The sequence below is a fragment of the Rattus norvegicus genome, chromosome 15 (genome assembly GCF_036323735.1).
Source record: "Rattus norvegicus strain BN/NHsdMcwi chromosome 15, GRCr8, whole genome shotgun sequence".
Taxonomy (NCBI): Eukaryota; Metazoa; Chordata; class Mammalia; order Rodentia; family Muridae; genus Rattus; species Rattus norvegicus.
In genome coordinates, this window is record NC_086033.1 from 89,106,035 (window position 1) to 89,127,789 (window position 21,755).

Consider the following 21,755-nt stretch of genomic DNA (forward strand, 5'->3'; position numbering starts at 1 on the left):
GTCTTTGTTCCCATAGGACAGCTCTGAACACACTAGCATTTTGCTACACTGCCCTTTTACATGGGAGTAAAACTAAGTGACTTTCTATATAATGTGATTCAGGTCAGAGATATAAACCAGCATACTTGGATTTGAAGTACTTGACCAACCTGAATCAAAATAACATTCTTTAATGTTTTTTTTTTTCCAACAAAGAATATGGTGCGATGCTGATGAACTGCAGAATTTAAAGCAAATATACAGTAAGAGAAACAGCCATGACCAGCTCTGTGAAGAGAGCATTTTTTCTTCCTCCGTTATAAGGATCCGCCTGGGCACAGACACTTTCCATGTCTGACATACAGACGAGCATTCAGTGTTTGTCGAGCAAACTCGTTCCTCTAGTTTTGAGTATCTTTGACATCCATGTTTGAGACTGTATATTAGGAAAAAATTCTAACCGTTAATCTTTCTGGAATGTCTTCTAAATAAGTAAGCTCAAGATAACAGAACAGAACTGCCAGGTAGAGAGCCAAGGCAGGCCAGCAGGTCAGCAAGCCTGGGAAGCACACAACAGAGCCAAAGGACGTTCTCAAACACTTAACAAAACTCAGACTCCAATACTCAGCTGGTTTGTCTCAACAGGGAGCATTGCCTGTGAAAGCCATGGAGTTGCCCTAACTGGAGTCTTGTCCAGATAAGCAACCCTATTGGAGAGAATTACCTTGACGTAAAATGTGGCTTTTGGCATTTGAAACAAACCAACAACAGCAACAACAACAAAAAAACAGGTAAAACAAGACAAAACAAGGTCAGTTTAATTTCAAACGTTAATATATTTTCTATTTTATATTGAACATAGCATCTGTAACCTCTCCTTTGCAGCAACCCTCACATCCTCATAAAAGGGGCAAAATTTATGATGCCTCTTAAAATAAATATTCTTTTTTTATAAAATAATAAAACTTCAAATAAATATTCTTTACACTAAACAATATGTTGAAAAAATTAGAAAATAAAGGTTGAATTTTACTGTAACTGTACAATATACATCAAGTCCAAAGGGAAGTCAGCGTCTTACAATAAAGGCTTCCTGTAAGGCAAAATACAATCTAAAACATACCGATCGTCACATTCTTCCGAATGTACAGCATATTAGTATAATATTTTGTGACTGTGCCACGGGAGTATAGCACAACTTGGTTTTTTTTCACAGTTGCAAATATTATCGTATATACAAAAATATAGCACATTATCTCTGGAGAAAACAAGGAGGGGTCGGGGAGCCATCTGCTGATTTACAAACTCTGCAAGGGCTATTCACAAACAAGAGAAAACTTCGCCTGGGGGTGTTTGCTGCTTTAGCTTATGCAATAACGTGGGGCCACCAACTTCTGTCGCCTTTCCCTGGCGTTCCGACTAGCTGAACTCTCTAGCAAGCGTATCAGTTAAAAAATGGCACATGGACAGAGGAAAAAAAAAAAGGAAAAAAGAAAGAAAAGCATCTCACTGCAAACCACAAATTCCCTAACCCTCTATGAACAGTGCCACGATTACAACTGTTTAGTAGGTTGTGTATGTGTGTTAAAAAGAAGGGGGTGGGGGTGGGGCAACAATCCTCATTACTGCAGTATTCCTGATTAATAACGCTATGTCGGCTTTTCAAAGTTCCTTGGGGGGACAGTGGGAACTTTGCAGCAAACTGTATTTGAGTTTTTACAACGACATCCAGGCCTGTTCACTCGGTCATAACACCCCTGGCACAATTTAAGGCAACCCTTGGCTGGAAGGTAACACCATAAACAAGGCAGAAAGAGGGACATGACACCCATCGCTGACCATCGCGTACAACAGTGAGACTGGCTGCAAGAACACGGGTTGTCAGCACAATTGTCCTCGTCGTCATTGGAGCAGTGATAGAAGAGACCTTTCACACAGCACACACAAGTCCCATAGTCAATGACGTTCTGGGCTGAGCAAAGGCACTGCTTGTCACAGATCCAGTCCGATGGCAGGGGCCTCGGGTAGGTGCACTCCTTACACTTGCACTTGCCACAGTCCTCACACCTGTATGCATGCAGACCCAAATCGTCTCTGCTCAGTGGCTTAAGCTCACCGGATTTGAGCTCAGATTTAGGCTGCACTCGGATTATCCCATCAACAGCAGGCCCAGGGGAGAAGGATGATCCTAACAGTCTCTGTTCCGAAGAGCTGCTGCTGGTACTTGTCCTTGTACTGCTCCGAGACCCTGAGCTGACGGTGCTGACGGACCTGGACAGAGCGGCCCGGGAAGAATGGACCTGCGTGGGCTGGAGCCTGGGAGGCTGGCGGTGCTCGGGCAGACCGTGGAGTCTTTCATGTTTGTGCTGGGTGGAGGGGCGAGGAGCAGGCTTGAGCCCAGGTCTTGGGACCACAGTAGGCCCCTCTGTGTACTCATTGGTGTTTCGGATGGCTCTGATCTGATCCAGAGACAAGACATGTACCTGCTGGGTAAGGGCATCTCTGGGGTCCGGCTCCCCACGCTGCCTGCCACTGTCATGGGGTGACTGCAGCAAAGGCTGCGACCCGCTGCCGCTCTGAGCTCTGGCCTCCATCAGATCTTGGCGGTGTGTTCACTCCAGCAGGCTTAGAACACATCTGAACTCCTGGGGAAACCAAGAGGAAAGAAAATGGTTTACACTCTAAGACTTCCCATTCTCCACCCACCGGACTTGACTCTTCACTTCCCACAACCTCTGGAGAAATAGGACTGGATAGGCGCTGGTAGTGGCGAGTAGAACAGCCGACCGATCAAGGTACGTTCTCAAAAGTGAAAATGATGGCTAGGCACTGACAGTCCTGTAATCTTAGGAAGGGCAGAGACCATCAATCCACTGGATCCTTTACTCAAATAAACAGGCAATTTAAAGAGCTTGGGTTCAGTGTAAAAAATTGGAAATCGACACTGGAGCATGCCTAACAGTGCTACCAACAATTTCAGAGACATACCTTGCAGATTTTGAAACGGGTTTGTCTGACATGATCATTTTTACATTAAACACTAATAAGTACCGATTAAATTGGGTTTTTACATCACCCTTGCACTATGAGTAATAATCACTGTCTCTTCCCAATCTCCTAGGACGACTAGGACATAAAAAGTACATTTCAAGGGCAATTAAGGTGAAATTTTAAATAAGCATGTTAGCACAAAGTTATATAATTAAAATAAATCATTTCGGATCCCACTAGGTAGCACAGGAAAACAAACTCATATAAGACCACAACTCGTGAACCAAACATCCTACAAGACCCAAAGCCTATGCATGCCTTAGGTTCTGAACCACAAGTCATTCTCTTGTTTTACAAATAAAGCATGCAAAAAATAAATTATTTCCTCGTGTTGAAAAATACCCGAGAGCACCAAGCAAGTAGCAGCAACAAGAAAAGTTTTAGAAATCTGAAGTGTTACAGTGGAAACCTATGATCTTGTCAAGTGAACTTAAAAATTACAGTCATGCTTCGGTCTAGGAAGTACCATCCCATCCCCTCACCCGAGTCCACATGAAAATACAAAGGGAAAGATGCAAAACCGGATTTTTAATCCAACCTCTGCTTTTTGGAAAAGGACAGCGAACAAGGCAGGTGACAAACCAGGCAGAGCTGAAAACCGGATCTGCTCACCTCCAACAGCAAGGTACACAAGGCTGTTCTTCGCTTTCAACCCAACCCGTTTATCGGCTCTATCAGCGCCCCCACACAGTCCCCAGCAGGTGGGACTCAGCCAGAACCCCGGGGGACTTTTCTCCAAGCCGACTGATGCGGTCCAAGGGCCAGACCGGCCCCTCCCGTGTACAATCCGCAGAAGCTCAGGCAGGCAGGGGGCGCGGGCGCCTCCGAAGGGGACGTGTCATGCAAGGCACGAGCACACTTCCCCCTCCTCCACCCCCGCGGCTAAAATTTCCCCCAACCCAAGAGGAACTGCCATCCAGCCCCAAGAGGGGGAGCCACTCTTAACACGCCCACCCCCGCTGCAAGGTCACCACAAGGTGTTTCAGCGAAGGCCCTCAAAACGCCTGTCCTCACAAGTTTCCAAATCCGACGCCCTGAGGAAGAGAGCCTGGCTCAGGACGCACAGCTTGCACGGAGGTCTTATAGACCCACGCTCCCAGGGCGACTCCACGGTGCAATGACCGGAGCGGGCACTGTCTGCAATCTGCACACGCCTACCTCTTTTTAGATCAGGAATAAGACATGATTCTTAAAACGAAAGAAAAATAGCTTTATCCAGAGCCAGACTGCACACGCCAGGCATGCAGAACTCTGAGCCCCCGGACTGGAAACTTTCCGTGAGGACCTGATTGCTAGGGAAAGTAGCATCTTCGGAAGAAAAAAAAAGTGATTTCTACAGATCCCTGGCCGCCTCCATCGCAGGCGCCCCCCTTCCACCCTTCTGCGCTCTCCCAGTTCCTCTCCCTCCCCCTTTGAGAGTGCTTTGAAACCCCCATTAAGAACAGTGTGTGATCAGACTAAGGATTAGGGGGAAAGGACTTCAGCACTAGGGTGGGGCAAACCGACACAGAAACCCCTTTGTAAAAAAGGCGTTAAGACTCCAAATCTTAAAAACAGTAACACAAAAGAGGGAGGGGGGAACTAGCCTTTTTATTTTGCCACCTACTTTCAGGTAATGGAAACCGACCGCGACCACTTGATAACTCTCTTCCTGTCTAGGTCAGCCTAAGTGTCCAAATATATTTAAAAAAAAAAAAAAGCGTGACCTAGGCCGACCACGAAGAACGGAAAAAAAGAGAAAGCTGCACTTCCGAACCGCAGAGACGCGGCGCCAGGCTGGGCGACGCTCCCACCCGCACCGGGCTAGACTGTCCACACCGGGCAGAGGCGGGGACTCCCTCCGCTTGGCACTCTACCCTCTGCTCGCCCGCCGGGCTTCGGCCCCGGTGAGGTGGAGAGGTGAGAAGCCCAGTACCCCAACCCCACAGGCGCCCCCGCCGCAGGCTAGCTCTCCTATAACTTAGCCTCCACCGAATGGAAGAACAGGTTAGCAATGCCAGAGCCTGCAACAGCGACCTGGAAAACACAAAGTGTTTTCCCTCCCTCTAAGGCTCTCGGCGACTGAATCGTCGCCAATGCAGGGGTAGGAGTAGAACGCAGTGAAGCGGTCCAACGCCCCAAACCCCGCAAGAGAGTGAGCTGTCGCGGGACGGGGGACACTGCACCGGCGCACCCTGTAGCCCGGCCGTGGCCGAACCCCTGTTCTAGGCGAAGCAGATCCGCGGGATAGCTTCCTGATCCTCCCGGGAAGCCTGCGGGTTTAGGGGGAGAGAGGAACCCGGACCCCACTCCCGGCCGGCTGTGGTTCCAGAAGGGGAAAAGCCAAATGCTCCTCACCGTGATCGCGGCTTTGCACCAACCCCTCTCCCTTGGATTCTCTTCTTCCAGCGATGTGCAAATAAATCCAGTCCCGATGCAAACTTTTTCCTTCTCTCCAAACTCTGCTTCAGTCCAACTTCCAAGCAGTCGGTGGGAGGATTAAAACCACGGGAAAATTTGGAAGCCAAATCCTCCACCGTTGGAACCCTCCCGGATTCCGAGCTAGAGAGATGACCTCCGTTCCAGAAGCGCACGCGGAGTATTTCCTCTGCCTTTTTTTTTTCTTTCCCTTTTTTTTTCTCAATGAACAAGAGGCCGAAGCGCCAACGTTGGCGAGTCTCTCTTTTTTTTTTCCTGGTCGATGAGAGAAAGCGAGGCGAGCACGGCCTTACAAAGAACCTAAGGCCAGCTCGCCAAGTCCTGGGGGCCCGGGGCTGCTTCCGAGCGGAGGCAGGCGCGGGGCCGCGGGCCGGGCCGGGCGCGCGCGGGGGCCTGGGCGCTGCGCGCTCCGCCGGCCCCTCTCCTCCGCTGGCGCTGCGGCGCGCAGCTCTCGCTCGTGCAGACTGGGCGTTGCGGAGGCGCGGCGGCGAAGCCGAGGCGGGGGTGGGGGTGCGGAGGGGGAGGAGGAGGCGGCGGGGGAGGAGGGTCTGGGGCCCGGCCGGGGATGGGGGGCGGGCGGGGGGGCGCCGCTGGCCTGCGCCCTCGCCTTTCCGGAGGAGGCAGGGAGCTTTGCAGCGGCCGCGGCAGCAGTAAATGGCGTCATGTGGATCCGAGGCGGAACAGAGCAGTTGTTGTCCCAGAGGATATATCGCATCCGGTCCCAGCTCATTGGCTCCGCGGGGCTACATTCACTCGCACTCCAGCGCCCGCCAGCGCTCCGAGCCGCAGGAGGCATTCAAAAGGGCAACCGCGCCGCCCCGCGCGTCCCCAGTCGCTCCTGCAGCCCGGGCGCCGTCACGCGGGGCCGCGCTGGCCGCCGCGAGGTCAGTTTATCTAGTTTCAAGGAAACACTGACCTTAAGGGTTTCCCCCCCAGAGGCCACGAGCCGCGGGCTGGGGCTCACTTAGGGAACTTTCTTCCTCGCCGCCGGGAGAGGAGAAGGAGGGACGTTGCAAACTAACCCGGCCGCACAGCCTTAGCGTGGAAAGCCGAGCTGCAGCTTTTTGGATTCGATTTGGAATCCATTTCGGTTCTACCTCTTCTCTCCTGTGTTTCCCCCACCCCACCCCCCACCGATGCCCAGGGGGCGAAGAGGGTGGGGGTGGGAGCAGGAGGGGGAGGGAAAGGGGAGCGGGAAGTGAGGTGGGAGGGCTATTGGTTTATTCTTTGTCTACTGGATTAACCCGATTATACACCGGGCACCAGCACAGCCCGCCTCCCCCACCTCCGAGCCTTGTACGGGAGGAACGGAATGTAGATTCGGGTTTCAAGTCCCTTCTGCTCTGACTGGGATTGGCTTTTGATTGTGTGTGGACTTGTAGTTTGTTAGAATTTCATTTTTAAGAGGGGTTATCTATAGATGGAGGCCTTTTGAAGATTTTTTTTGTATTGTTTTGCTCGATGCAAAAAACCTTTTAAATTAATTCTGTAATACCCACGCGATTACTCAGGGCGACATCATGGACTTCCGAAATGGGGGGGGGGTCTGTTTCCCTACAGAAGTCCTCCTTCGCGAAACCATAAATAAAAAGAGCGTCATCTTTCAAATCCCACTATCTGTCACCTAGAACATTCTCATATATGTTCCTCCTGTTCTTGTTGGAAGCGGACTATAGTTAACTATTTAAAATACAGAAAATACATACGCTCTGGCCGTGGCTGGACTAAGGTGCCTGCACGTGGAAGCACGCGGGGAGCGGGGTGGGGGTCACTGAAATGTATCCACACGCTAGTGTTGCAATTTTAGCTGAGAATTTAATTTTTTTTTAAAACCGGAAAGTACCTGCTGTAAGGTCAAACTTCCCACACAGCACCTGCGACCTTGCACCATGCGAGGTTAGAGCTCCTAAAAACGTGGAGTTTGATTTCTCTCGCTCCAGCCCTCACCTGTTCGCTGCCACCCTGTTCTCTTAGCTGACTTCTGGCGACGTATCTCTCTACTTTGTCCCTGGCACCCCATTTGCCTCGTTTGCGCGCTCTCCCTGCCCTCTCGGTGTTTCTCCACGACTCTTCTCCTTCGCCTGGGGTTTGGAACTAGAGATGGCAGGGGAAGTGGCATGCGTTATTTCCGGGCGCTGGCCTACGTCCCCTCACCCCACGCCTGAGGGTGGAAGAGGCTCGATCGGCCGGCTCCGTCGCGTCCCAGACAGTCTGGGATCAGGACAGCTGGGCCTCTCCGGCCACCGCGGCTCGTGCGGCGTCGGAATCCGTGGAGTCTTCAGCAGGCGAGCGAGCGCGGGCGCCGCTGCGCTTCCCGAAGGAGCCGCCAGGGGGCGAGCGCCAGGCGCGGGGCTCGAGCTGCTTTCTTCTGTGGCACTCAGTACGTGCTGGAGGGGTTCCTTTCGAAGAAGTGGGTTGGCCGGCTTCGGGATTTTAAGGTGTCTAGTATAAACGCTACGACAGGTGGCATTTCTTGCCACCCCCTTACCACCTCTCTTTGAGATTGATCTGGTTCGATTACGAGGACCCTCAAGTTTTTCACCCAGGAGCTAGGAGGTCAAAGGCAGGCTGTGGGAAGCACGTCAGGAAGGAATTGCTGGTGTGTGACTAGCAAGCATCTGAAAGCAGAGTTAGCAAGGGAAACACCCCCACCCCACCCCACCCACACCCTTACACCCGGTGGCCGCTCCTTGGGAGACTTTTGCCCCATGTCATTTCCTCCAGCACTGCAGGATCTCTGCCAACAGGTCATTAGGAATCAAAGCATAAAATAGAATTTAAATCAGGAACTTCCGGATGCTTGGGGAAGAATGTAAGAATTCATATTTGTCTTTCATAAATTAGAAAGGATTTTAGGTAATAATCGACTGTTTTTCATCTCCCATAATCCTCACACTCGGAAAACATTTTACCTGTAACTTAAGAGCAAAGTAAATGCAAGAATCTGTTGGATTCTTTTAAATTATTCCTTAGGCTTTATCTTGGTGCATTATTGTTTTTCAGCCAGTGACATGTATAAGCTACCATATTGTGCTTCCAAAGACTACTGTTAAAATATAAAAGACGAATTGTATTTGTGCATACATTGTATATGCACAGTGAGGTGTTTCATGAAAGCACTGTGCCTCCAAATCAAGTTATACTCACAAATTAAAGCTGGAGTAGCGCTCAGACAAACATCCAGAGAAAGCTCACTTTCAGATGTGCTGCAGAATGTTCTAGAAGGAGAACTCTGCCATAAGCAGAGACTTTACCACTTGTCAAGCACTGTAAAGCAAAGCAAAAACAAGCCCAAGGGACTTAATGTCGCAATGATACTCACCTCCAGGTTCCCAGGATTCGTCAAGTAATAAACTTACATTGAGCAGAATCTGCTGTGTACAGTGAGTTCTCGAATCTGGCTTTATCTTCTGATTGCATTTATTTGAACTTCATATCTATAGTCCTCCTCATTTGTTGTTTTTTAACGAGGCAGAATATAAACATTCCATGAATTTCACCTCCTCCAATCTTTGGTAGAAGAAGACAGTGTAAACAAGTTTCTATAGAGTTATGTTGAGTGAACTGAAACCTTGTTTAGGATTGTGCTTGCGGGCTGGTCTTCTTCACAGCATGGGCGAAGTGTATCTTTAAAAGGCTCTTAACCTAGTCTCGAAGACTCGGAAAATAGAAACCAAAAACCAAACCAAAACAAAACAAAACAAAAACCAACAACAACAACAACAAAAATCCTTCACCTTCCTAGGTTTGGTCTTAGTTTTGAAAACCTAAGTGAAACTTTGTAAACATACAGTGTGCTTTTGACGGCACAAAGAATTAGTATTTAGACATTTTGTTCTATTACCAAAGGGATATTTTGTTTGTTTGGTCTTTGCTTTTGTTTTTGTATTTAAAGACAGCAGTTTACATTTTGGACCTTAGAGCCTTCATTTCTTTTTACTGCCCAACTGAGGTAGTAAAATTCATTTATGTAAGGACTTCCTGGAATCTTCCTACGGAAAGGGCTCTTTGCAGTGGGGACCTTTTGATTTGGCAGCCATGACTGTTACCATTTTACGTTTTGAATTTCTTTGATTCCTCACATTCTGTTGATAATGCCTCCAGGAGGGGAATTGGGAGTGGCTTCAGTAAAGAAGCAAAGGAATTCAAAAGAGACCACTTGATGTCTTATCTAGATTGCTTGGAGGACTGGAAGCAGTTTATCTCAGAATCTAACCTTCTTTGCAGATGTCCTTTATCCCTAACTAAATCCAGTGCAGGCTCTAAGGTTATCCTAGGGTGAGAGGAGTTGTCCTGATATGTGACCTTGAGCCTCAGGCTCCCATCTGTCTGTCTGCTGCTTTTCAGAGAGCTCCCCTTTAGCTGGAATTCACCTGTGGTTTGTGCTAGTTAATGAATGAATATTCCTGCTAGATACTTGCACCTCATTACTACAATTTATGCAAAGTCAGACAAGGGCTGAAACTTTGTAACAAGGCTAGAAAGGAATCCACTGCTTCTTTTCATTGCTTTTTACCATACGTTTGTTTTTTGGCCTAAAGATTAAATTTCCTTTGTAGGTCTGCATGTTCAGAGATCTTAGCCTTTGTCCTCTCAACTTTACATTTACTTTCCTATGTGTTTTCTTTGTTCAAGAATATTATTTTTTTAAACATAGATGCTAAAACCTCACATAGGTGAGAATCCGTGGTGGCTTTGTCTTTGAATAACACTGGTAGTGTTTAGTAACAGTAGCAAGATTTGGCTTCTGAATGCATAAGATATTTTAGTTTATTTTTAGAAAAGCTCTTACTATGTAGCTGGCTCTGGCCTTCCAGTCTGGGCAATCTTCCTGCCTCTGCTCCCCAAATGCTAGAATTATAGGTAGGCAGGCAGGCAGGCAGGCAGGCACGGTTTCCACATCTGTGGATGTTTTAATTTTATACTTTTCATTGTGTGGGCATTGGATCAAAGGGCACAGGAAGTTCAGACTGTTCTCTAGGGAAGATGTGGTCCAAGAATTCCTACCACGGTTCTTATTTTAGCACAGACACCAAAAAGGCCAACAGCTAGTTCCAAGTCTCAGTGCACAGGTTACGTCTAAATACGTCTGCATTGGTGACCGACCGGAGTATGCTTGTATACAGATTTAGGTTGTTCTCATGGGAAGAAAATGTTTTAAAATTACAGTCATTGAAATATTGTAGAGTTATATGAAACAGCTTTTGAAGATACACTTTAAAGGACAGACTATGCCAAAGATCTGGGCAATCTATATTAGGGCTCCCCTGAACTTTTTTGAGTTGAAACAAAGTTTTTTAGAGGGGTTGGGGATTTAGCTCAGTGGTAGAGCGCTTGCCTAGCAAGCGCAAGGCCCTGGGTTCGGTCCCCAGCTCCGAAAAAAAAAAAAAAAAGAAAAGAAAAGAAAAAAAAAAAAGAAAGTTTTTTAGATTCTAACACTTAATACATCTTTACTGATAGTTCTCAGTTTATGTTGATATCCCTTTGTGGGAATTGTCAAATGACCTTTTCATTGGGGCCACATAAGATCATTGGAAACATAAATATTTACATTATGATCCATACCAGTACTAAAATTACAATTATTAAGTAGCAACAAAAATGATTTTATGGTTGGAGGGGTGGGCTCACCACAACACGAGGAACTGTTTTAAAGGGTTTCAGTGTTAGGAAGGTTGAGAACCACTGGTCTATAGGTTAAGCCTGTAAGTTTTGTGGACTTTTTTGCTTTTTTCTTCTTCTTTAAAGACACGTTTTTGGTTTTGTTTTACTATTTCTTTAAAAAGAAAACATTCCAGCTCTATTTCCAATTCATTGAATCAAAGAATGTAATTAAGTTAATATTTTTCAAGTCTTAATTTTGGAAAAGCAAACTGTCTAGGAGCTGGAGAGACGGCTCAGTCAGTAAGAGCGCTTGCTGCTCTTGAAGAAGATGTAGGTTTGCTTCCCAGTGCCCGCCTAGTGTCTCACAACCGCCTGTATTCGCTAGTTCCAGGAGATCTGGCGCCCTCTTCTGGTCTCTGAGAGTACCAGATGGTGCCCATAGAAGATGCACCGGCATAATTTCAGGCAAAACCATACACATAAAATGAAAATAAATTAATCTTTAAAAATATATAACTGCTTAATTGTTTTTTTAAATCTCCTCTGTTTTTGGAAAGAATCTCAATGGTTCCAAGGTGGCCTGGGGTGACCTTGAACATCTGATCCTCTGCCTGTATCCTTAGAAGCCTGGACTACAATTACTCTACCAACTAAGTAAGGCATAGCTCTGGTCCTGGAATTCTTTTTGTCCAGATAGGGTTTCACTTTGGTTTGGAATTCTGTAGACCAGGCTGACTTTGCATTTTTTTAACTTTTTTTTGTTTGTTCTTATCTATAATATAAGCAAGAAGGGAAAACATAAAAAGAAATGAAGCTCTATGTATCATGAATACGGGCTGGAAAATAACATCGAACTCTGATGTCACATAAATGTACATGCGAAGTTATGAGACTGATTTTTAATTTTGCTCTTTAGTGACTGAAAATCATTAGGGAATGCTTTGACCCTCTGCATCTGAACTGGCTTAAAAGGCTGTAGGTTTCGGAATTATTGAAACCAGTTAACTGGTTCTGGGTTCTGTTTTATTTATTTTTAATTAATTTATTCACCTCACAATCCATTATCGGCCCTTCCTCTCTTCCCAGTACCCCCTCATGCAAGTCCTTCCCCCATTCCACCCTCTTTTTCCCTTGAGAAGGGGAAGCCCTCCTGGGTCACCACACACACTAATGTGTCGTCCCCCCCTCCACACACACACTGCCTCTTGGGTGTTAGGATCACAAATCTGCCCCACCACATCCAATTGATTTATTTTGGGATAGAATTTAAGCCATTTTGCTACTGTGAAAATATTATGTCTTTTTAAAAAAGATTTACTTGTTTTATGTATGTGAGTACACTGTCACTGTCTTCAGACACCAGAAGCAGGCATTGGATCCCATTACAGATGGTTGTGAGCCACCATGTGGTTGCTGGGAGTTGAACTCAGGACCTCTGGAAGAACGGTCAGTGCTCTTAACCACTGAGCTGTCTCTCCAGCCCTATTATTGTATCTTGCATAGTGACTGAAGCAAGTTTGATGGAAGCCAGGATTTTTCTCCCTGCCCCGCCCCACCCCGCCCCACCCCACCATCTTTTACCCTCTGCCCCATCTCCTCTCCTTTCCTCCTTTTTAAGATGGTCTTTTTATGACATACAGACTGTTCTCAACCTCCTCTGCTGAAATGTGTGCTACAGGCTAAGAGAAGAGAGAAAATAGCACGTGACTGGATGGCAGGCGGATATATGCAAATGAAGGTGAATTCCTGGGGGTTGTCTTTTTTTGGTGAGCTTCCCCACCACCACCACCACCACTACCCCCACCCCCACCACCACGCTCCAGCCCTCCCTCTCTATAACCCCCCCCACACCATCCTTCACCACAGCATGGGCACACACCTCTTGAAAGTAGGACATCACTCTGTGTCCTTGAAACTCATTTTGAAAAAGAGGATGGCAGTGAACTTGAAGCAATCCTCCTGCCTCCACTTCCCTGAGTGCTAGAATTACAGATATGTGCCACCGTACCTGGTTGAATTCCTCATTTGAAAAGTACATTTGGCTAAAAAAAAAAAAAGAAATGCCTACATCAATAATTAAAGTTTGCGGGGCTGGAGAGATGGCTCAGTGGTTAAGAGCACTGACTGCTCTTCCAGAGGTCCTGAGTTCAATTCCCAGCAACCACATGGTGGTTCACAACCATCTGTGATGAGATCTGATGCCCTCTTCTGGTGTGTCTGAAGACAGCTACAGTGTACACATATGCATAAATAAATCTTAAAAAAAAAAAAAAGAAGAAAAAAAAAAGGGGCTGGAGAGATGGCTCAGTGGTTAAGAGCACCGACTGCTCTTCCTGAGGTCCTGAGTTCAAATCCCAGCAACCACATGGTGGCTCACAACCATCTGTAATGAGATCTGATGCCCTCTTCTGGTGTGTCTGAAGACAGCTACAGTGTACTCATATATAATAAATAAATAAAAATATAAAAAAAAAAGTTACTAATAAAGTTTGCCACAGTACTAAGCTGTAACTTGAAGTTAAGAAGTTACATTTTAGTTACCTCTTAAATGTAAAACAAGGCTGAGGTACAGGTGAGTAATATTGTAGCTTAGACAAGTAGAGCCAGAGCTGTACTGTCAAGCTGACCGCCAAGTGTGGAATTGATAGAAGAAACCATGTCCTTGTTACCAAATGATTGCACACATTTAGTCAGACGAATGTAGCCACGACAGACAAGGTCACAGGCAGGTGTAAGATATATACTGTTTGCAGAAGGATTGTCGTCACTTACTTAAAAGTTACGTGGATTTATCTATCTGTTTATTATTGGAGTGGAGAGCGATGTGCAACTGCCAGAGCATACGTGTGAAGGTCAAAGGGCAACGCTAGGCATTGGTTTTCTCCTTCCACTGTGTGGGTCTCGATCAGACAGGCTTGCTGGTGTGTGCAAAAAGGTGCCAGGCGTCTTTAACTACAGGTCTCACAGGGCCACAGAATGAGACTTGTCTGGCAAAAAGCACGGACGTACGTTCGTCAAACAAGTCGATGAAATCAAGTAAGAGTAGGAGAAAGGTCCTGATCTGGTAGCACACGCCTTTGATCTTAGCACATGGGAGGCACGGGGAGCTCTGAGTTCGAGACCCGCATGTTCTACAGAGCAAGTTCCAGGATAACCCAGGCTACACAGAGAAACCCTGTCTTAGTACACCTCCCCCCACATCCCCCAAAATAAAAAAGAGTATCAGAAAGGAAGTCACCAAGTTGTGGACATTTTTTGCAGTTTGTGCTCTGTGTGAAAACCTTTAAATATTTTTTTTTTTAAGATTTATTTATTCTATGTATATGAGCACCCTGTAGCTGTCCTCAGACGCACCAAAAGAGGGCATTGGATCCCATTACAGATGGTTGTGAGCCACCATGTGGTTGCTGGGAGTTGAACTCAGGACCTCTGGAAGAGCAGCCAATGCTCTTAACCACTGAGCCATCTCGACAGCTCTGAAGGTACCTTTGATTGCAAACCTCCCCGTTGCCTCAGTTTTTCAGAGTAGAGTGTCCTGTCGCTCTTGATAAAGATCCAAGTTTTCAACATGAGCTCCAGGACTCAGCTACTTTCTCTCACTGGCTTCCTGTCCCCACACCGCTGTTTTCTACCCTGAACCCATCAGGACCCAGCATGAGTTGCTCCAAAGTTGCTGTTCTCTTCTGACAGGGCCTTTGAACATGATGTTCTCTGATGTATTTCTTTGGGCAACTTTTCTTGTTTTTTCATTTCTATTTGTCTTTTTAAATACCTGTTGTCATATTCCCAGGAAAGCTTTCTCTGGCCTCGATGACTAGGTCAGTCAATCCCTCCTTTTTAATCTCATGACTGTCTCTAAAGAAACCATACCCGGAATCGCCCTATCTCTTCCTTAATAACTGTCCCCACTGTATTTTAAGGACCTAAGTAAAATATCTTTTTGGTATGCCATTTTATCCCCACCTTTGAAGAGTCTGGTGTGAATAAGGAGTCAAAAATCATTTTTCAGTCAGCTGAAGAAGCCAATGCGTGAAAGAATGAACCTACGTTCCTGCCGTAGGAGGCCTGCTTGTGTGGGGTTCCTGTGACGACATCATGACAAGGTGACTTCTAGAAAGCCTAGCACACATGAAGGTCTCAAAAAGGCAAAGCAATACTTTTTGTGAAATTGGCCTTGGTAGTTTATTTGGAGAAATGAGCGATTTTGTTAACATATTTTTAAAATTAACGTTAATAAACACAATTCGATTACTTAAATGTATTTGTCTGCATTTTGCACCCAAACAACACTGTAGAAATTTAGAATAAGTTCTTATAACTTTTTTTTTTTGAAAATAAGTTTTCTCTGTGGAACCCTGATCATCCTGGAACTCACTCTGTAGACCAGGCCAGCCTTTAACTCAGAGAGCTGCCTGCCTCTGCCTCCCAGAGTGGCTAGGCTTACAACTACTGTTGATAATATTTATTAATACCCTGGGTTTCTGTGGAAATGTTAACCACACGTGGGCTTTTATTTTTTAACCTATGGCCTTTCCAAAATGCGTAAAACATTTTAGAGAAGAAAGGATCCACGTAGATGAAATCGTTGCTTCTGACAGAAATGTCTCATTGAGTTGTTAGCTCGGAACAACTGACTGGGGGCAGCACACATGCGGACAATCAGAGCTGCTGAGGATGCTGAGGCAGAGGGCTGGAGCTTAAGGCCAGCCTGGACGGAAGCCAGAAAGTGCAAGCACCTCCTTGTCTGAGTGGCTGCAGTCCTTGGTCACTACACCACACTTGATTTGGCTGTATGTTTTGAGGACTGAGCCCTGTGTCATTAGACTGCCATCCTCGGTTAAAAGAAAATATATATTCATTTATAGTAAATTATACGTAGATATTTATTATACATGAAAACACAGTGAGATTCTATTGTCCCGCCTTAAGTTACTGTGATTCTACAAAGGCGAATTTGCACGTGACTTAGAATAAATATACCCATAATTCTTTGGTTTAGAATCTAGCACCGTTTCCGTTTTTCCAGAATTCTGGAGAAAACCTACACCAAGAATTCTCTGCTATTTAAGATCAACATTGGTGTGGCCTTCTAGAGATGGGACCCCTGTCCTCAGAACCTTGGCTAGGGAGATGCTGGCTCCGTCACTCTGCTCTGTGATTTGTGAGATAAGAAATGGAGGAAGCCACTTACGAGGAAGTCACTCAAAGGAATCTAACAAGCCAGGTCTTAGGTCTGATGGTGGGTGCTTGAGGATGTGCTGACCTACCTGAGCCAAGGTAGCTGATGAGTCAGGCAGCCCGAGAAGGACAGCAGAGTTGACGGATGTTTCAGCCTTATTTTATAGGTCTCTACCGTTCTCTTCTTTGAGTAGTATAAGTGGTTGTGTCTCTTTCTTTAGTGTTGCTGTGTGTATCTGAAATGACTCCACCATCTTATTTTAGAAAACTGGTTCCCAGGTGGGTAGTTATATTTTGGGAGACTGTTTAGAAGATGATGGAGAGATGGCTCAGTGGTTAAGAGCACTGACTGCTCTTCCAGAGGTCCTGAGTTCAAATCCCAGGAACCACATGATAGCTTACAACCATTTGTAATGAGATCTGATGCCCTCTTTCGGTATGTCTGAAGACGGCTACAGTGTATTCATATCTAATAAATAAATCTTAAAAAAAAAAAAGATGATGCCTACCTGACAGAAGTAGTCAGTAGTGGTGAGACCACAGTTCTAGACACTCTCCACTTTCTGGTCCCCCGTGGTATGAACAGCTGCTCTCTGCCCCTGGTTAATCATGATGGGCTGAAATCCACTGAAACCTTGAGCTAACGTAGATCTTGGCAGTGAGCAGCTCTGTAATATATCCTGTCAGCAGTGACGTTAGTATCTGGTGCACTTAGGAAAACAGAATTCTCTGGGTGTATTAAAGGCAGTGGGTTGGAGAGATCTGATGTTTGCAGAACGTCAACTTTGCCATGGCATCCAGATCAAAGAGATGAAATAGTGAGTTTTAGAAAGGCATTCTGCAAGTACGTTCAAGGCATTATCGTGGCACTTCGACCTCTGGCAGGAACAGGATTCATGACAATGGGTAGAATGCATCTTCCTCTTGTGCTTGGCAGCTGTCCCAAGAAGATCATACACCGGATAGCATAAGACTTCTTAAAAATGTATTTACGTGTATGTGTGTGTTCCTGCAGGGTTATATGTGCACTATACGCATGCAGCTACCTGCAGAGGCTAGAAGGCATTGGATCCTTTGGAATGGGAGTTGCAGGTGGTTGTAAACCCAGCCCAAGTCCCCTGCAAGAGCAGGGGCCACTCAGAGAGCTGAGTCATCCCTCTTCCTCCTCAGCAGGCATGCTAAATTAAACCAGGTGGCACTAGAAGGGGTTTAGCATGCTTTCGGTCATAGAGTTGTGTTTTGTAAAAGGCTCTGGTATGTTCTTATAACAATTTTATAATTTATAAAATATATACTTATAAATTATAAAATTGTCTATAACTGTTTTATAACAATTTTAGTGTATATAGAGTAATTCGTGTTCCAGAATTTTCCAAAGATCGCTGATCATTTTTACCCCTATTGTTGACGTTCCTCGATGATTAGCAAGTAGATTTACATGTTTGTTTGTTTTCGTGAGTTCCTTGCCCCTCCATGTTAGAACTACAATAATGGGGAATTTGTTTGGAACAAATAACAAACCAGCGTTTCTCCTTGGCCCATTCATAAGGAAAAGTTTGACGGATGGACAGGTTAAGATGGTGGCCTATTTTGTACAAAGTTTTGATTCGCTGCTTGTTCAACTTCATCTGCAGCTGCTGGAGATGGCAAGCCCAAACACAGGATGCTCAGAATTACATTTCAAATAAGCAGCAAAATCATGTCTCATACTGTATTACATCCACTGAAACAAAATGTAGATAAATAAATAGCAAAATAGGAGTGTTTGAAATGCAGTGAAGATGTCACAGCAGTTTCACTGCTACTTGTATTTTTGTTGAGATATTTATGCTATTATGTATTCCTTTAGGGCTAGACATGCAACTCAGTCATACAGCACTTGGTCACCATGGTAGACCCCTGAATTCGGTAGCCATGACTGTCAGAAGAACAAACCCTGAGACACAAAGCAAAGCAAAACACCCCCAAAACAAAAGGCTTTTAAGAATACGCCTTTAGGAAAAACTGTTTCCTAACCTAAAGATGACATTCTGTCTTAGATTCTCTTCTATTGCTGGAAAGAGACACCGTGACCAAGTCAACTTGCACAAGACAGCATTTCACTGGGTGCTTGCATACAATTCAGAAGGTTCTTTCATGGTCACGGTGAGAGGAGCGTGGCAATAGGCCTTTAAGGCACTGGGCCATTAGCCGAGATCCTGATACACAGATAGACAGGCAGAGAGAGAGGGGAAGGATTGGGGATGGGAGAGAGACAGAGAGAACAAGATTGGTCTTGGTGTGGGCTTTCGAAACCCCATAGCTCACCCTCATTGACACATCTCCTTCAACAAGGCCACACCTATAAACCTCTGGTCCTTCCTAAGCAGCCAATCAACTGGGAAACAAATATAGGAGTCTATGGGGATCATTATCATTGAAACCACCATGCACACATTCCCACTCCACCCCTATAGCGGCATTCTTTTAGGTTCATTTATTTTTATTCTAAGTAGATGTGTATACATCTGGGTGTATGCCTGTGTACCCCATGCATGCATGCTGTGCCCGTGGAGGCCAGAAGAAGAGGCTGTCAGATAACCTAGAACTACAGTGATAATTGGATGTGAACCACCTGATGTGCTTTCTGGGTGTCGAACCTCTGTCCACTTCAAGAGAATTCAGTGTTGTTAACAACTAAGTTAACCCTCCAACCCCTTGGAGTTTGTTTATAATGTGTGAAATGTGTGTGTGTGTGTGTGTGTGTGTGTGTGTGTGTGTGTGTACGCATGCGCGTGTGCATGTGCGCAATACAGGTGTGAATTTAGCTTTATCCAACACTTAATATAGATTGATATAAGATGGGCCCTATATCAATTCTTTAACCTGATATCCTCAGTTTCTTCATGCACAATGTGGGGATAAAAATGTTTCCAGTATCAGGGCATCATAGTAAGGATTAAGAAGTAACCACATGTAGAGTTGTAGAAGAGGTCTGACTTTTAATAAGTCTTATTAAATGAAAGTCATTATTGGGGGTTGGGGATTTAGCTCAGTGGTAGAGCACTTGCCTAGCAAGCGCAAGGTCCTGGGTTCGGTCCCCAGCTCCAAAAAAAAGAAAAGAAAAGAAAAAAAAAAAAGAAAGTCATTATTGTACTTATCATCATTATTAATAGTCATCACAGGATCTATAGCTCACTGAACACAAGAATTGAAAACAGAGGAGACAGCAAAAAGTGCAAGTCGGTAGAAGTAGGTAGACTAGGCTCACACCTGCTTGTTAGATTACCCAGGTATCTTCTGCTTTGGTTGTAAAATCAGGTATACTGAGTGCTAGTAGCTCTGGCAACATTAGCTGCTTATTGTCAGCCCTGCCGTCCTCTAAGAGTCAGTCAGCGACATTTATCAAGAGAGCTTAGAGGGAGCTCTCTGAACGTTAGGAAAGACACCTGAAACTAACGTTCATCAACATTGGCTATTCTCGGCCAGTGGTACTATCTGACCTTCATGGGATTATGGCCTGAGACTCAAGTTCCAAAGAGTCATAGATGGAAGAGCATGCTATGTCTAGCCTTTTTCTGAAAATAACATCGCAAGGATATGATTACGTTGTCTACCAATTTTCATTTAAAGCCTTGGGAAATGTTATTTAATCCTGCTCTCAAAAACTCAGGGATATGTGAAGATTTGTCACAAGAAGCTCCAAGACAAACACAGCCCATCAAATTTTATTTCCGCTGGTGTACATGCTTGGTACGAACAGAGGAGTAAATAAATAAAATAATTACATGTGGCATTCAACACTTACTTTGGATTTGTTTTAGAATTTTTCAGGAATGTGTTCACATGTTTAATAGCATGAGAATTGAAATGGAAATGGTTAGAAAGTACTAGAAAAGCCTGGTGTGATGTGCCCTTCCTTGTCATATCAGTAAGCATTTGAGAGGTATAACAAAGTGTGACAAAGTCCTGGAGGATCAGGACTTCTAGGTTATCCTTAGTGATGTAGCAAGTTTGAGGCCAGCTTGGACTGCCTCAACAACCAACCAGTCAACCAAGAAATGTCATGTCCCGCCCTCTGGGTTAAAGAACAACTTCAAAAGCAAATACTGGAACATCTTATTTCCTCAGGTTCCTCACTGAGCACAGCATAGTAGTCATGAGAATGACTTGGAAACCAGGTATGGTGGTGTAAGACTCAAAGTGAGCCAAAGCTACTGGGAGACCCCAAAATGAGACTCAAGAACAGAATTCGATGCAAAAGCAAGAGATTTATTGTTTCAGCACGCTGGAGTCGTTGTCCTGCACTCAGAGGAGAGGCGATCCCTTCTCTCTCTTGTATAATTTTCTCTCTCTTGTATAAGCTTTTTATACATTTTTTGAGGGCAGATTATAGTACCAGCAACTAGGCACACAATGATTGGTGGTTCTGGTTACCTTTACATTAATTGGCTGGGAAGGGAGGGGGACTCAAGGATCCTCCCCAAGGCCTGGTGAGAAGGTGGGAAGTTCTAAGTCAGGGCGCTCTCTCTCAGTGGCACATGCCTGCTAATATTAGCACTCCAGGGGCTGACCAGGAGGATTGGAGTTGGAAGACAACATGGACTTGTCTCCAAAAAAATTGGATGGGATGACGGTCCTTAAAAACATAATTGTAGGGCTGGAGGGATGGCTCAGTAGTTAAGAGCACTGACTGCTCTTCCAGAGGTTCTGCGTTCAATTCCCAGCAACCACATGGTGGCTCACAACCATCTGTAATGAGATCTGATGCCTTCTTCTGGTGTGTCTGAAGACAGCTACAGGTGTATTCACATACATAAAATCTTAAAAAAACAAAAACAAAAAACATAATTGTAGCTGGCTCCTGAATTTTAACAATTTTTTTCAGTTTATGACTTAAAACTTATTAATGTTTGCATCTAACATAAGATTTGAACTTTGACCTCTAGCTTCAGTAGCTCTAAGTGTTCTTTGGGCACATTAGTCCTCCTGGGCATGGTGGCACACATCTGTCTTCCCAGCACTTGGGAGGCAGAGGCAGGCCAACTTGGTCTACATGAGTTCCAGCACAGCCAGAGCTATACAACAGACAGAACCCGTCTCAGAGCAACACTAGCCACCGTTCTACAAAGTAAATGATTAAAGTCCCATTTTTGCTAGTCATTACCAAAATTAGCATTTCATGCAATTACATTGATTAAACAACAACAACAACAACAACAACAAAAGCAGGTACCCAAGAAACAAATAAGAATTATTTCTTTCATGAAGTCCCGATCAGGAGGCATTCTTGTGGACGCTGGGAACCGATGGAGAGCCTCTAGGGTCAGCCAAGTACCCAGCCATCGTACTGTTTGCTTTCTCAGCCTGACAGCTTGCCCTTGCCAACTTAGAAAACCCAAACTACAGTTTTACTATTTCAACCAAAGATAAATCCCATAACTGTTCAACCAGAAATTTACGTTTGTGAAAATTCTGTCCGTTGGAAACATGGCGGATGCAAGATTGCACACCATAATCATAATAAGGCATACAAGAGTGACAAC

The 21,755-nt window shown here is 45.3% G+C and overlaps 1 protein-coding gene across 3 annotated transcripts; it reads right to left on the bottom strand.

Moving 5' to 3' along the window:
- Positions 1-774: 774 nt before the first annotated feature.
- On the bottom strand, positions 775-5,892 carry Spry2 (sprouty RTK signaling antagonist 2). Of its 3 annotated transcripts, none has more exons than NM_001393836.1 (2): positions 5,368-5,892; positions 775-2,624 (listed from the first exon to the last, which is right to left on the bottom strand). In NM_001393836.1, the coding sequence occupies exon 2, from the start codon at positions 2,571-2,573 to the stop codon at positions 1,629-1,631; it is 945 nt and encodes a 314-aa protein (NP_001380765.1). In that variant the 5' UTR covers positions 2,574-2,624; positions 5,368-5,892; the 3' UTR covers positions 775-1,628. The 3 variants fall into 3 exon arrangements, with proteins under 3 accessions (NP_001380765.1, NP_001012046.1, XP_063130412.1); NM_001012046.2 differs by lacking the exon at positions 5,368-5,892 and adding an exon at positions 3,643-3,808; XM_063274342.1 differs by lacking the exon at positions 5,368-5,892 and adding an exon at positions 4,189-5,294 and having other exon boundaries at positions 796-2,624.
- Positions 5,893-21,755: the final 15,863 nt, after the last annotated feature.